Below are 16,989 nucleotides of genomic sequence, written 5' to 3'. Positions count from 1 at the left end.
TTCCACTGTTTGACAGACAGCACTGCAACACACCATAGTCACTGTACTGAACACTGCTCTTCCACTGTTTGACACCGTCCCCTGCAACACACCATAGTCACTGTACTGAACACTGCTCTTCCACTGTTTGACACCGTCCCCTGCAACACACCATAGTCACTGTACTGAACACTGCTCTTCCACTGTTTGACAGACAGCACTGCAACACACCATAGTCACTGTACTGAACACTGCTCTTCCACTGTTTGACAGACAGCACTGCAACACACCATAGTCACTGTACTGAACACTTGTCTCACGCTGTTTTTAACTATATAGTTTTTCATTTTAAGGTGCATTTCTGAGGAACTCCCGTCCGCAAAAAACGAAACTGTTGTCTGTTTACTTTCCGATTAGATCGGCTTCAGTATTCCCTCCCAGTCACAGACTGACTCAGATCTGATCTGTTACATATCTTTGACACTTTCCACAGCGACAAAAAGGACTTCCACAGCGACAAAAAGGACTTCCACAGCGACAAAAAGGACATCCTGACCTCATTCATTTTGTTGCCATTAAAAATTTTGTCTGTTGTTTTTTGTTTGTTTTTTTAGGAGTTGGGACATCTTTTTTAATTCCTTTTTTGGCATACAGCGCAACATGTGTAACATAATTATGAACAAGAAAAGAAAAAGGGGCACATTCATAGCATATATAACGAAGCTCATGTCATTATTTCAAATATTAAAGTTTGTGTTGTTGTACATGTATCGATTGTTCTTTTGATTTAAACAGCCAAAACCTAGGGAAGGCAACCACTTACACTGAGAGACAGGGAAAGAGAAAAGACGGGTTTAGAGAAAGGGAGAAAGAGCGAGAGAGAGAACGAACGAACGAAGTTTTTTTATTGAGGGAAGTGGAACAAGCATACATGTGCTTTTTTTCATCCAGCCCTCAGGGCAAATGGAAAATGAAAATGAATCAAAACATCCACAAAGTAGCAAAGAGATGAAGAAATAAAGACATGACATTCACATTCACATTTAAACATGCACATCTACATAATAAACATGTACATCTACATAATCATGATACAAACATCAACCATGAAGGAAAAAGATCAAACCATCCCCCCCACCCCCCCACCCACCCACCCCCCCAAAAAAACCAAAAAAACACAGCCCCTCCAAAGCCTCCCCCCCCCCCGCCCCCCCCCCCCCCCCCCAAAAAAAAAAAAAGTATTCAGGACACTGATTGTGGTTGTATATCATTAAGTAGTGCGATAGCTGTTAGACATACAATTAAACTATATATGCGTATTCAATAAGATAAAGTCAAGTTAAGTAGGATTGTTGACATATTTGTCCATAAGGTGTGTATGGTAATGTTTTTTGAATTCTTGAATGCTTTTCTGAACATTAAGATTGGATGAAATATTGTTCCATAAACAGCCTCCTGAATAAATGAGACTGGATTTAAACAGATCTACTCTTGGAATGGGGATCTTAATCTTGTTGGTCTGGCGGACTAGCGTGGTGGGAAATCTATCTCTCAAAGATGGAGCATAATTAGACATGATTTTAAAAATAAAAACTGCTTTGTTGTATTCAAGTTTAAGCTTTAGGGGGAGAATATCTAAATGTCTGTAGTCGTCAGCAGTCAGTGATGAAGATTTCAGAAGGATTAATTTAAGAGCTCGTCTATGCAGACTTAGTAAAGGTTTTAGTATATTATCGCTAGCTGAATCCCAGAGTGCTGACGCATAGTTAATATGTGATTCAATATAAGCAAAAAAGAATAATAAAGAGAGAGAGGGAGAGCGAGAGAGAGGGAGAGGAGAACAGTGGAGAGAGAGAGGGAGGGAGAAAGAGCGAGAGAGAGAGAGAGGGAGAAATAGCGAGAGAGAGAGAGAGAGAAAGAGAGAGAAAGGAGAGAGAGGGGGGGAGGGCATATTACAAGAATAATTATATAATGTTATGTTACAAATAATAATAATAGTAATAATAAATATATACATATATATATATATATATATATATATATATATATATATATATATATATATATATATATATATAACGGGGGAGAAGCGGGTGTGCTGGCAGCGCCACAGTGCATATACATCTGTCAGCAAAAACATGTAAACAATGATGGCCGAAAAGAGATGGGAACACACGTAAAATGTTACATGTCTGTCTGAGTGTGTATGCGTACGTGCCTAAAATCTGACTGACTGACAGGAAACGAATGATGAGCGCCCAGTGGCAGCCGTCAGTCGGCTCTACCTAGGTAGGCAGCCTGTTGTGCAAATGACCCCGTGTTTGTAAAGTGCTTAGAGCTTGGTCTCCGACCGAAGATAGGCGCTATATAAATATCCATATAAATCAATCAATATTTATGAAATTTTAACCAAAAATTGTTTGATGGGAAAATCAAGTTGGAAGCATACCTAAGGCATCGAAAGACTTGCACTTCCCATCGGGAGACAGCATGCCCAGCTGCAGGAACTGGCGGGAGATGGCAGGCTTCAGCAGCAGGTTAGCACCCCCTACAATGGCGGCGTGGCAGTGGCCGTGCCGGATGCAGTGCAGCGCCTGGTGCAGCGCCAGAAGACTGGAGGAACAGGCCGTGTCCACAATGTAGCTGGGACCTGCAGTGTGCAGTGTGGTGAGTTCAGTTTGGGCGTAATGCCACGTAAAACTGCGCACGAACGATGAGGCAGGCAGACGGAAATCCGCCCACATTTCGAAAACCATGTTACACACACACACACACACACACACACAAACAAACAAACAAACAAACACACACACACACACACACACACACAGATGGATAGATAGACTGTTGACCACATCTTCTGTGTCTGAAAGCAAAGGAGCAGACGGCTGATTTGGGCATGAACCGGACGGCTGATCAGACCCAGACAGCCTACCACCCATTTGTGTAAAAGCTTATCAGGAAATGAAATAAAGAAAAAAAAGCAATTAAAAACAAGAACCCGGGTTGTCAACACAACTGCACAACAACACAGCACAACATAATATAATACGATATGATATAATACAAAACATCTTTATTAATCCGATTGGAAATTATGTGTGCATCCCCACAATAATCCCTCAGCCAGTCGGGTACCCCACAGCAATCCCTCTGCCAGTCAGGTGTGCATCCCACAACAATCCCTCAGCCAGTCAGGTGTGCATCCCCACAACAATCCCTCAGCCAGTCAGGTGTGCATCCCCACAACAATCCCTCAGCCAGTCAGGTGTGCATCCCCACAGCAATCCCTCAGCCAGTCAGGTGTGCATCCCCACAACAATCCCTCAGCCAGTCAGGTGTGCATCCCACAACAATCCCTCAGCCAGTCAGGTGTGCATCCCCACAACAATCCCTCAGCCAGTCAGGTGTGCATCCCCACAACAATCCCTCAGCCAGTCAGGTGTGCATCCCCACAGCAATCCCTCAGCCAGTCAGGTGTGCATCCCCACAACAATCCCTCAGCCAGTCAGGTGTGCATCCCCACAGCAATCCCTCAGCCAGTGTGCATCCCCACAACAATCCCTCAGCCAGTGTGCATCCCCACAACAATCCCTCAGCCAGTCAGGTGTGCATCCCCACAACAATCCCTCAGCCAGTCAGGTGTGCATCCCCACAACAATCCCTCAGCCAGTCAGGTGTGCATCCCCACAACAATCCCTCAGCCAGTGTGCATCCCCACAACAATCCCTCAGCCAGTGTGCATCCCCACAACAATCCCTCAGCCAGTCAGGTGTGCATCCCCACAACAATCCCTCAGCCAGTCAGGTGTGCATCCCTACAACAATCCCTCAGCCAGTCAGGTGTGCATCCCCACAACAATCCCTCAGCCAGTCAGGTGTGCATCCCCACAACAATCCCTCAGCCAGTCAGGTGTGCATCCCTACAACAATCCCTCAGCCAGTCAGGTGTGCATCCCCACAACAATCCCTCAGCCAGTCAGGTGTGCATCCCCACAACAATCCCTCAGCCAGTCAGGTGTGCATCCCCACAACAATCCCTCAGCCAGTCAGGTGTGCATCCCCACAACAATCCCTCAGCCAGTCAGGTGTGCATCCCCACAACAATCCCTCAGCCAGTCAGGTGTGCATCCCCACAGCAATCCCTCAGCCAGACAGGTGTGCATCCCCACAACAATCCCTCAGCCAGTGTGCATCCCCACAACAATCCCTCAGCCAGTCAGGTGTGCATCCCCACAACAATCCCTCAGCCAGTGTGCATCCCCACAACAATCCCTCAGCCAGTGTGCATCCCCACAACAATCCCTCAGCCAGTCAGGTGTGCATCCCCACAACAATCCCTCAGCCAGTCAGGTGTGCATCCCCACAACAATCCCTCAGCCAGTCAGGTGTGCATCCCCACAACAATCCCTCAGCCAGTCAGGTGTGCATCCCCACAACAATCCCTCAGCCAGTCAGGTGTGCATCCCCACAACAATCCCTCAGCCAGTCAGGTGTGCATCCCCACAACAATCCCTCAGCCAGTCAGGTACCCCACAAACATGGAGACATGACAAAGTGAAAACACAGCAGGCTGAGTCACACAGCAACATATCATTGCACATTACACACATCAGTGATATTAAGTTCTCAACGTGTTTTACTTTTTCACGTTTTAGTTCAGCCTTACGGCGGACGTCAGTGACCTGGCTCCGTTCTCCTCGATCCTCAACACTGACCTTTGACATCAACACTGACCTTTGACATAACACTGACCTTTTGTCCTTGACATCAACACTGACCTTTGAAATCAAAGTAGAAGGACAGCCTGTTGGCGAACATGGACAGGGCGCAGCCAGTGATGACGTAGTCGGTAACCTTGTCTTTCTCTGCTGTCCAGGCTTCCATGGCTGCAGAGCCCATGGCTCCAATGAAGACACCTGTCTTGGTGCCCCGAAGAGACCAGGGGTCGACACCTGTCACGTCAGGTGAGGAAAACAGCCAGCACTTTTCAAAACAGCGGAACACTGAGGTGTGTGTAGATAATGTGCCCCTCCAATTTCACACACGGACGTACACACACACACACACACACACACACACACACACACACACACACACACACACACACACACATACACATACACAGACAGACATACACTCACGGAAACACACGCAGACATATAGACACAGACACATACAGACACACAGCTGGCGCGCGCGCGCACGCACACACACACACACACACACACACACACACAAACACACACACACGTACGCACGCGCACACACTCGCACGTGCGTAACTACGTTTTACTAATATCAGTTAAATTCAGGTTAAACATTTAACTTGTGGTGACAGGGCCAGTAAAGATTAGCATCCAGGACAGTAGAAAGGTATAACTTGTGGTGACAGGGCCGGTAAAGATAACCATTCAGGACAGTAGAAAGTTATAACTTGTGGTGACAGGGCCGGTAAAGATAACCATTCAGGACAGTGTAACTTGTGGTGACAGGGCCGGTAAAGATAACCATTCAGGACAGTGTAACTTGTGGTGACAGGGCCGGTAAAGATAACCATTCAGGACAGTGTAACTTGTGGTGACAGGGCCGGTAAAGATAACCATTCAGGACAGTAGAAAGTTATAACTTGTGGTGACAGGGCCGGTAAAGATAACCATCCAGGACAGTGTAACTTGTGGTGACAGGGCCGGTAAAGATAACCATTCAGGACAGTGTAACTTGTGGTGACAGGGCCGGTAAAGATAACCATTCAGGACAGTAGAAAGGTATAACTTGTGGTGACAGGGCCGGTAAAGATAACCATTCAGGACAGTAGAAAGGTATAACTTGTGGTGACAGGGCCGGTAAAGATAACCATTCAGGACAGTAGAAAGTTATAACTTGTGGTGACAGGGCCGGTAAAGATAACCATCCAGGACAGTGTAACTTGTGGTGACAGGGCCGGTAAAGATAACCATTCAGGACAGTGTAACTTGTGGTGACAGGGCCGGTAAAGATAACCATCCAGGACAAAGAAAGTTCTAACTTGTGGTGACAGGGCCAGTAAAGATAACCATCCAGGACAGTAGAAAGGTATAACTTGTGGTGACAGGGCCGGTAAAGATAACCATTCAGGACAGTAGAAAGTTATAACTTGTGGTGACAGGGCCGGTAAAGATAACCATCCAGGACAGTAGAAAGTTATAACTTGTGGTGACAGGGCCGGTAAAGATAACCATTCAGGACAGTAGAAAGTTATAACTTGTGGTGACAGGGCCGGTAAAGATAACAATCCAGGACAGTGTAACTTGTGGTGACAGGGCCGGTAAAGATAACCATCCAGGACAGTGTAACTTGTGGTGACAGGGCCGGTAAAGATAACCATCCAGGACAGTGTAACTTGTGGTGACAGGGCCGGTAAAGATAACCATCCAGGACAGTGTAACTTGTGGTGACAGGGCCGGTAAAGATAACCATTCAGGACAGTAGAAAGGTATAACTTGTGGTGACAGGGCCGGTAAAGATAACCATCCAGGACAGTGTAACTTGTGGTGACAGGGCCGGTAAAGATAACCATTCAGGACAGTGTAACTTGTGGTGACAGGGCCGGTAAAGATAACCATCCAGGACATAGAAAGTTCTAACTTGTGGTGACAGGGCCGGTAAAGATAACCATCCAGGACAGTAGAAAGGTATAACTTGTGGTGACAGGGCCGGTAAAGATAACCATTCAGGACAGTAGAAAGTTATAACTTGTGGTGACAGGGCCGGTAAAGATAACCATCCAGGACAGTAGAAAGTTATAACTTGTGGTGACAGGGCCGGTAAAGATAACCATTCAGGACAGTAGAAAGTTATAACTTGTGGTGACAGGGCCGGTAAAGATAACCATCCAGGACAGTGTAACTTGTGGTGACAGGGCCGGTAAAGATAACCATCCAGGACAGTGTAACTTGTGGTGACAGGGCCGGTAAAGATAACCATCCAGGACAGTGTAACTTGTGGTGACAGGGCCGGTAAAGATAACCATCCAGGACAGTGTAACTTGTGGTGACAGGGCCGGTAAAGATAATCATCCAGGGCAGTGTAACTTGTGGTGACAGGGCCGGTAAAGATAACCATCCAGGACAGTGTAACTTGTGGTGACAGGGCCGGTAAAGATAACCATTCAGGACAGTAGAAAGTTCTAACTTGTGGTGACAGGGCCGGTAAAGATAACCATCCAGGACAGTGTAACTTGTGGTGACAGGGCCGGTAAAGATAACCATCCAGGGCAGTGTAACTTGTCGTGACAGGGCCGGTAGATGTAACCAGCACAGAACAGTTGGAAGTGATGTCACACCTGTCGTTTGGAGTCGGTATTCTAAATGCCAGTTTGGCGTTCAACAAACACACACGCGCATAAACAAAACACATATGCACACTCATTAACGATCTGACAAGAGCACACGTGTGTGTGTGTGTGTGTGTGTGAACAGTTAATCACGTTGTACCTCTCTCTCTCTCTCTCTCTCTCTCTCTCTCTGTCTCTCTCTGAGGGAAAAAGAGTGACTACGTAGTAAATACCATAGCAACCTGTATGTCACAGTGCATAAACATTTGATAGTGCAGTAGCCTGTCAGCCACAGTCCATCAGCACAGCATCAGGCACAAAGCCAGGTCGGCTGTTGCTGGCTGCAGTCCATCAGCACAGCATCAGGCACAAAGCCAGGTTGGCTGTTGCTGGCTGCAGTCCATCAGCACAGCATCAGGCACAAAGCCAGGTTGGCTGTTGCTGGCTGCAGTCCATCAGCACAGCATCAGGCACAAAGCCAGGTCGGCTGTTGCTGGCTGCAGTCCATCAGCACAGCATCAGGCACAAAGCCAGGTTGGCTGTTGCTGGCTGCAGTCCATCAGCACAGCATCAGGCACAAAGCCAGGTCGGCTGTTGCTGGCTGCAGTCCATCAGCACAGCATCAGGCACAAAGCCAGGTCGGCTGTTGCTGGCTGCAGTCCATCAGCACAGCATCAGGCACAAAGCCAGGTTGGCTGTTGCTGGCTGCAGTCCATCAGCACAGCATCAGGCACAAAGCCAGGTCGGCTGTTGCTGGCTGCAGTCCATCAGCACAGCATCAGGCACAAAGCCAGGTCGGCTGTTGCTGGCTGCAGTCCATCAGCACAGCATCAGGCACAAAGCCAGGTCGGCTGTTGCTGGCTGCAGTCCATCAGCACAGCATCAGGCACAAAGCCAGGTCGGCTGTTGCTGGCTGCAGTCCATCAGCACAGCATCAGGCACAAAGCCAGGTCGGCTGTTGCTGGCTGCAGTCCATCAGCACAGCATCAGGCACAAAGCCAGGTCGGCTGTTGCTGGCTGCAGTCCATCAGCACAGCATCAGGCACAAAGCCAAGTCGGCTGTTGCTGGCTGCAGTCCATCAGCACAGCATCAGGCACAAAGCCAAGTCGGCTGTTGCTGGCTGTAGTCCATCAGCACAGCATCAGGCACAAAGCCAGGTCGGCTGTTGCTGGCTGTAGTCCATCAGCACAGCATCAGGCACAAAGCCAGGTTGACTGTTGCTGGCTGCAGTCCATCAGCACAGCATCAGGCACAAAGCCAGGTCGGCTGTTGCTGGCTGCAGTCCATCAGCACAGCATCAGGCACAAAGCCAGGTCGGCTGTTGCTGGCTGCAGTCCATCAGCACAGCATCAGGCACAAAGCCAAGTCGGCTGTTGCTGGCTGCAGTCCATCAGCACAGCATCAGGCACAAAGCCAAGTCGGCTGTTGCTGGCTGTAGTCCATCAGCACAGCATCAGGCACAAAGCCAGGTCGGCTGTTGCTGGCTGTAGTCCATCAGCACAGCATCAGGCACAAAGCCAGGTTGTCTGTTGCTGGCTGCAGTCCATCAGCACAGCATCAGGCACAAAGCCAGGTGGGCTGTTGCTGGCTGCAGTCCATCAGCACAGCATCAGGCACAAAGCCAGGTTGTCTGTTGCTGGCTGCAGTCCATCAGCACAGCATCAGGCACAAAGCCAGGTCGGCTGTTGCTGGCTGTTGTCCATCGTGTTTGTCTTTTTCTTGGGGATGGAGCTGGCCTGCACACACCTCGTCACCTGACCCTTGCCACACCTACCCCGGCCCCATCCCTGCAGACTCACCGGCATCCACGATGCACTCATAGGACGTCTCCAGCAGCAGTCTCAGCTGGGGGTCCATGGCATCGGCCTGGCGAGGAGACACCCCAAAAAAGGCGGCGTCAAACTTGCTGAGGTCCTTCAGCTTGCCGTTACGTCTGGGTAAACCGTGCAGGCCTGGACACAGTGGTCAGGATGTTGAAATAGACAGGTAGATAGATAGATAGACAGATAGATAGATAGATAGATAGATAGATAGACATTACGTCTGGGTAAACCGTGTAGGCCTGGACACCATGGTCAGGGTGTTGAAATAGACAGGTAGATAGATAGATAGATAGATAGACATTACGTCTGGACAAACCGTGTAGGCCTGGACACAATGGTCAGGGTGTTGAAATAGGTAGATAGATAGATAGATAGATAGATAGATAGATAGATAGATAGATAGATAGATAGATAGATAGATAGATAGATACATTACGTCTGGGCAAACCGTGTAGGCCTGGACACAATGGTCAGGATGTTGAAATAGATAGATAGATAGATAGATAGATAGATAGATAGATAGATACAAAAACAAGAACAAGAACAAAACTTTAATCTCCAGGCCTCCGGCCCCTAGAAAGAGGTCAAAAGTACACAATATGGTGATCACTCAGCCACAACAAAATGTAAAATACGTACTAACTTAACCTGTAGAACAAAAGTGCTTCTCGTGCATAGTAAATTAATTCTAACTTTCATCATTGTTGTCACAGAATTCCTGTCGTATCTTCAGGGCATTAAGTATATAAATACATAGTTTACGAATTCTGTAAACAGAACCATTCTTCATCAAGTGAACATACGATTGACCTTCAGAGTTCAGATGTTTTTGCCGCAGGTTATTGTAAAGGACACAATTGTTTATAAAATGGTTTTCATCTTCGATTACATTACAACGTTTACATGCGTAATTTGAATTACATTTGAATGTTCTTCTAAAAAATGATCCATTTATTGGGAGCAAACCAAGCCGTAATTTTACTAAACAGTCTCTAAAACACTTTTTATCCACATATTCAAAATATTGCTCACACTGAAAACCAGTTTTAAACAGTCTGTAGTTATGATATATATCTTTAGACATAACTGACTCGTCCCACACCTGCATAAATATGTCTTTCATTCTTTGCTTAAATAATGATAAAAATGTTTGCTCACAACCAACGCCTTGTTGCAACCAGACATATCCAAACCCAAGTCTAAATAAAGTACTTTTTACTAAAGACACCCAGCATTTTTTTCCCCTTTCGTCTAAGTTAAACAACATCAAATATGTCTGTCTGGGTAATCGGTGCACATTGATATTCAGCAACCTTAACCAGTACTTGATACACCTTGTGGCACTGTTTATATACAATGGATAACGTCCTAATTCGCCGTATGCAAACTTGTTTGGTACTCTAAGTGTTAGTTCAAAAAACGTTTACATGCAAAGGAATGAACTTTCTCAATATTATCAAGTCTGTTAAGACCCCACATCTCAGAAGCGTACAAAAGAATGGGTTGTACCTGAGCATTGAATATTTTGAAAAAACATCCTTTGGAAATATCATTCAGTTTCGTTATATATTTTATACAGTCAATGCATGCATGTTTGCCTTTTGCTGCTAAAATCCCTACTCCTTTGTTTATACTCATTTTTGTTGTAAAAACAAACCCTAGATAATTATATTCATTCACTACTTCTAGAGCATTTCCCTCGAGATTCCACTTTTCATATCTTCCCAAAAAGCCACCTTTTCGAAAAACCATCACTTTAATCTTGTCAGTATTTACATTCAAGAACAGTGTTTTACATGCATTATTCAGAATATTAATTTGATTTTGCAGACCAATCGCAGTGTTAGATAGCAGTACAATATCATCCGCGAACAGAAGAATGAACAACTCTAATAAGTTAGGCAAAAACTGAATTTCATGAATACCACTGATTTCAACTGCTGAAGCAATTTCGAGATAGATAGATAGGTAGATAGACATTACGTCTGGGTAAACCATGTAGGCCTGGACACCATGGTCAGGATGTTGAAATAGACAGGTAGATAGATAGATAGATAGATAGATAGATAGATAGATAGATAGATAGATAGATAGATAGATAGGTTGATTGATTGATTGATTGATTGATTGATAGACATTACGTCTGGGTAAACCATGCAGGCCTGGACACAATGGTCAGGATGTTGACATAAACAGATAGATAGATAGATAGATAGATAGATAGATAGATAGATAGATAGATAGATAAATAGATTGATTGATTGATTGATTGATTGATTGATTGATTGATTGATAGACATTACGTCTGGACAAACCGTGTAGGCCTGGTCACAATGGTCAGGATGTTGAAATAGACAGATAGATAGATAGATAGATAGATAGATAGATAGATAGATAGATAGATAGATAGATAGATTGATTGATTGATTGATTGATTGATTGATTGATTGATTGACATTACGTCTGGGCAAACCGTGTAGGCCTGGTCACAATGGTCAGGATGTTGACATAAACAGATAGATAGATAGATAGATAGATAGATAGATATACAGACAGACAGACAGACAGATAGATAGATAGATAGATAGATAGGTTGATTGATTGATAGACATTACGTCTGGGCAAACCATGTACGCCTGGACACAATGGTCAGGATGTTGAAATAGATAGATAGATAGATAGATAGATAGATAGATAGATAGATAGATAGATAGATAGATAGATAGATAGATAAATGCATACATACATACACACATAGAACGAACGAAGGAACGAAGCTTTATGATAACAAATACAGAACACATTTTAACGATTAGATTTTTTTAAAGTATCACAAGTGAGTCTTGAATGCCTTGCCTCTCTTGTGATACCTGTTTGCACAATAGTGAAACACGTTGTAACCATGATAGGTTGTTATCAATTGTGACCCCCAGAATTTTATGGTGGTCCACTTCTTCGATCATTAGCCCATTAATACGGATAGACGAGCAGTTTACAGACAGATCTTGACGCTTCTGTCTTGTTGTGATTAACAAGTATTTTGTTTTCTTGGGATGGAGACACATGTGGTTCAATTCAGACCATTCAATTAACTGGTCAGTGCTAACCTGAAGAGAAAAGAATACATGACATTGTTCAGAATTACTGACATGTACAGTGGTATCATTAGCAAATAATTCACACGGTGCCTGTGTAGATAAGGGCAAGTCGTTTATGTATATAGAAAATAAAATTGGTCCCAAAACAGAACCTTAGGGTACACCGTAATTGATGGACAATAATGCAGATTCACATCTGTTAGCTGATACGAGTTGTTTTCTGTTAGAGAGAAAGGATGAACTGAGTTCTAAGGTACTGAGAGATAAACCATATAGATAGATAGATAGATGGATAGATAGATAAACGTTGCGTCTCACCAGACCTTGAAAAGAGTCAGGTTTTGGAGATTCATAAATGAATGAGTTAAAAAAAATAGATTGACTGACTGACTGACTGATAAATGAACATGTGGAACAAACTGGCACAATGATTTTCATGGAATTTGGCACAAACGTTGTGATGGAAACTTTTCGATAAATCAAAAACAATCACACACACACACACACACACACACACACACACACACACACACACACAACCATAACAGTTTTACTCAAAGTAAATGACAGGCAACTATAACGCCGAAAATTAAAAGATACATCGTAGTTTAAAAATAAACAACAACAACAAAACAATATGAAATACTCCCCCCACCTCCACCCCCCCCCACACACACACACACACACACAAGAACATAGATAAATAAATAAAATGCACAAGGACCAACACCCACCTGGTTGCCATCGACGATCATCCTCAGTCACCATGTCCTCTCCATTCATCAGGTGCTGTCGGAATTCCTCCATGTTGTCCGATTCCGGCAGACGGCCAGAGATTCCGGAGATGACAACTTCTTGGTCCGTGCAGCACGTGTGTGGCAGGTCTCCATGTGGCACGTCTCTATGTGGCACGTCTCCATGTGGCACGTCTCCATGTGGCAGGTCTCCATGTGGCAGGTCTCCATGTCTGCTTGTGGCACGTCCCTTCGCCAGCTCCGGGGGAGCCATGGATCACAGTTCTTTGTTTCCTTTAGCAAGTTTCCCTTCCAGGAGCAGTCTGGTGTTCTAAGCTACAACGGTCAGTGCTGGCGTTCACCTATTCCTGCTTCCAAAGCACTGGACAATCAGTTTGGTTTGGCTTGTTTTTCATATCTTGTTTTCAGAGCGTCGGACAATCATACAAGTTTGGCTTGTTTTTCAGATCTTGTTTTCAGAGCGCTTCTAAAGCATTGGACAATCATACAGGTTTGACTTGTTGTTTCTGAGCTCCTACTTCGACCGATCATATTCTTTTCATTTGTAATCTCTTTCCTTTTCAAAGTGTATGATATTTACGACACAAACAAAATGGTGGGAAAATGATGGCATAAAAAAGAAAGAAAACTACATCTGCCCAGCCTGTCAGTTGAACTGCAGCTGTGTGAACAACTGTTTGAGGTGGAAGACTTTCGGAACAAGTCAGATCAAAAATTTCATTTCAGTTTCTCAAGGAGGCGTCACTGCGTTCCGACAAATCCATAAACGCCTGACCAGCAGCATAACCCAACGCGCTGAGACAGGCCTGGAGTTCATACATATATAACTGTGTACCTGAGTCAGGCCTGGAGTTCATACATATGTAACTGTGTACCTGAGTCAGGTCTTGAATTCATACATATATAACTGTGTACCTGAGTCAGGCCTGGAGTTCATACATATATAACTGTGTACCTGAGTCAGGTCTTGAATTCATACATATATAACTGTGTACCTGAGTCAGGCCTGGAGTTCATACATATATAACTGTGTACCTGAGTCAGGCCTGGAGTTCATACATATATAACTGTGTACCTGAGTCAGGCCTGGAGTTCATACATATATAACTGTGTACCTGAGTCAGGCCTGGAGTTCATATATATATAACTGTGTACCTGTCAGTGGATTTCTTCTTCCCAAGTTTGCCACAGAAGAAAACTCGTTGCCATGGGATCTTTTTCAGTGCGTGTCAAGTGCGTGCTGCATACGGGACCTCGGTTTATCGTCTCATCCGAATGACTGGACGCCCAGTCTGATTTTCCAGTCAAACTGGAAAGAAAGGGGGAGAGTGGGATTGGAACCCAGACCCTCACGGACTGTGTGTTGGCAGATGAGTGTCTTAACCATTCTGCCACAGTCCTCCTTTCACGTCATGATCAAACACTGAACAAGCAGCAACTGCTTTATGAAATGGAGCCATTCGAAAAAAGGAAAAAGAAAGTAAACCTGAAAGAAAAAACAGAAATCTATAGAGATACAAACAAAATACACACCTGATTTTGTCTTTCACAAACAGAGATGCAAACATACATGCTTGTGCATGATTCCTTCACCCTCATCCCGTTTTACAAACACACGTGTAACACAATCACACAACACAGGTACGCACAAAACCTGACCCAAATGATGAATGAAGCAGTGGTCCAATAGATACATACATGTCAGCATCACTGTCAGATTTTTCTCTTTAAACACGGTTCTTTTTCTTTCTTTCCTCTTTTTTTGTTTTGTTTTTTCTTTGTTTTTTTGTTTACTCCGTGCGCTGGTGTGTGTGTGTGTGTGTGTGTGTGTGTGTGCGTGCGTGCCTGGTGGAGCAAGAGCGGAAGTGCAGACCCACAACACAGCCGATATAACGAAAGGTCGACGAGTGTGAATCGTTCAGAAAACTGCTTCAAGTTTCGTTCACCTCTGCGACACTGTCGTGGCAACACTAACTGGTGCACGTGCTTTTTGTGTCCTTTTATCTGCCGCCTTCACGACAGACAAGGCCACCTGCCGCAGTGTATATCAGCATGAAAAAGCTGAAAACCCGAATTAATGCTATTGTTGTTATTGCGTTGTTTTGTTTATTTGACAGGGTGGTGTCAACACTGACTCAGCCAGTCAGGCTGACAACAAAGTACAAGTCCAGCTGTCGCGGGTTTCTGTCAGTGAAGAAGATAAAACACACTGAAAAAGTATCACAAGTACTATCGTATAGGTAGGTGTACTGGTGCGGGTGGGGTTTTTTAATTAAGCTTTTTCATTTTTTCATTTTTTTTTTATAGCTGCCTCAGTTGGCGCACCAGTCAGTGGGTGGAGTTGTCTGCTGGCTTCCAGTTCCGGTGTAATGGTCCGTAACCACTCCCCTCCCGAAATCACTCCCCCGGGGAGTAAATCCAGACTGCCCCCCCTCCCTCCCCGCCCACCTCCCTCCCCCCTATGATCCGGAATCGTAGGCACGTGCCTATTTCAACCTTCCTGTCCGATAGGGGCAGTGAATTTAGGCACGTGCCTTAACTTACCCGCCGGGGAGTCCATTCAGACACTATAGTAGTGAGCCAGAATCACTCCAGGGGAGTGAAAATAGAAGAGGTGTGGAGTGATTCTGGGCTGAATTCACCCCACCTGTCTGTGATACATGCCTCTTGTGCACAGGGTGTTTACAGGTGGAGAGTGATTCTGGGCTGAATTCACCCCACCTGTCTGTGATACATGTTTCTTGTGCACAGGGTGTTTACAGGTGGAGAGTGATTCTGGGCTGAATTCACCCCACCTGTCTGTGATACATGCCTCTTGTGCAAAGGATGTTTACAGGTGGAGAGTGATTCTGGGCTGAATTCACCCCACCTGTCTGTGATACATGTTTCTTCTGCACAGGGTGTTTACAGGTGGAGAGTGATTCTGGGCTGAATTCACCCCACCTGTCTGTGATACATGTTTCTTCTGCACAGGGTGTTTACAGGTGGAGAGTGATTCTGGGCTGAATTCACCCCACCTGTCTGTGATACATGTTTCTTCTGCACAGGGTGTTTACAGGTGGAGAGTGATTCTGGGCTGAATTCACCCCACCTGTCTGTGATACATGCCTCTTGTGCAAAGGATGTTTACAGGTGGAGAGTGATTCTGGCTCCGTGCCCGTGTAGACACCCACCCTCCACACCCTGCTTGTAATATATGATCAGAGAGGAGTAGGGGAGAAATTCTGGCCTTAGTGTGTTTTTCTGATATGTATGTACATATGTTTGTATATATATATATATATATATATATATATATATATAGAGAGAGAGAGAGAGAGAGAGAGAGAGAGAGAGAGAGAGAGAGAGAGATAGATATATTTGGTCAGGTCAGGGGCATAGCCCTTGCTACTGGTACCATGTAACCCAGTACTACCTGCCACATGTGAAGTCTCCCAATGACGGACCAGGCGGAGGAGGAAACCTTTCCCAACGGCTGTGAAGGCGGAAGAGGATGACCAAAGGGCAAGGGGAGCTCTTATCCTTGGCTGGAAGTCCTCCTAGGAGACGGAACTCCGAAGAAAAAACCTGCACCTGCCGAGATCGTCCTACACGTGGCAGTATCTGCACCTGTGGGACTGTGAGCGTCGGTAGGCGAGAGAGTGGGGAAGGGACTGCACAACTCCTCTTCACTAAATAAAAAGTCACCTGTGCTGGTCAGGCAACCAGGCTAATGTCGAAACGACGAGCTAGCCCTTCAACACCCAGCTTTCCCAAGCCCTGCGGCGATGGAGAAGTGGTAACGGGGACAGGCAGAGGATGCTGCTGGCAGTTCCTAGTCACGACTCTGCATGCAGGTGGCTGTGGGGTGATGGTCGTCCGCCGTAGACTGGGGCAGATGCGGCGCCCGTATCCTCCTACAGTGTCAGAGCAGCCCTTTTTAGGGACAGCACTGCTCTCCCCACACGGGGAAGGGGAGATAAAAGGATCCCTAAACAAAGCCTGCCTCGCCTAGTACCTAGTAGGAAACTGCACCTACT

General features: G+C 45.6%; 1 protein-coding gene across 1 annotated transcript in view; it reads right to left on the bottom strand.

Moving 5' to 3' along the window:
• Positions 1 to 13,223, bottom strand: part of LOC143293113 (fatty acid synthase-like) — a 67,969-nt gene extending 54,746 nt beyond the window's left edge. Inside the window, exons 1-4 of the mRNA XM_076604021.1 lie at positions 12,950 to 13,223; positions 9,094 to 9,246; positions 4,760 to 4,933; positions 2,429 to 2,629 (exon numbers count right to left, since the gene is read on the bottom strand). Coding sequence (XP_076460136.1) covers positions 2,429 to 2,629; positions 4,760 to 4,933; positions 9,094 to 9,246; positions 12,950 to 13,223 — 802 coding nt within the window. The remainder of the gene's footprint in view (positions 1 to 2,428; positions 2,630 to 4,759; positions 4,934 to 9,093; positions 9,247 to 12,949) is intronic.
• Between the last annotated feature and the right edge of the window lie 3,766 nt (positions 13,224 to 16,989).

The sequence above is a fragment of the Babylonia areolata genome, chromosome 18 (genome assembly GCF_041734735.1).
Source record: "Babylonia areolata isolate BAREFJ2019XMU chromosome 18, ASM4173473v1, whole genome shotgun sequence".
NCBI lineage: Eukaryota > Metazoa > Mollusca > Gastropoda > Neogastropoda > Buccinidae > Babylonia > Babylonia areolata.
The sequence above is the reverse complement of the archived record's forward strand: the minus strand, read 5'-3'. Positions and strand labels throughout refer to the sequence as shown.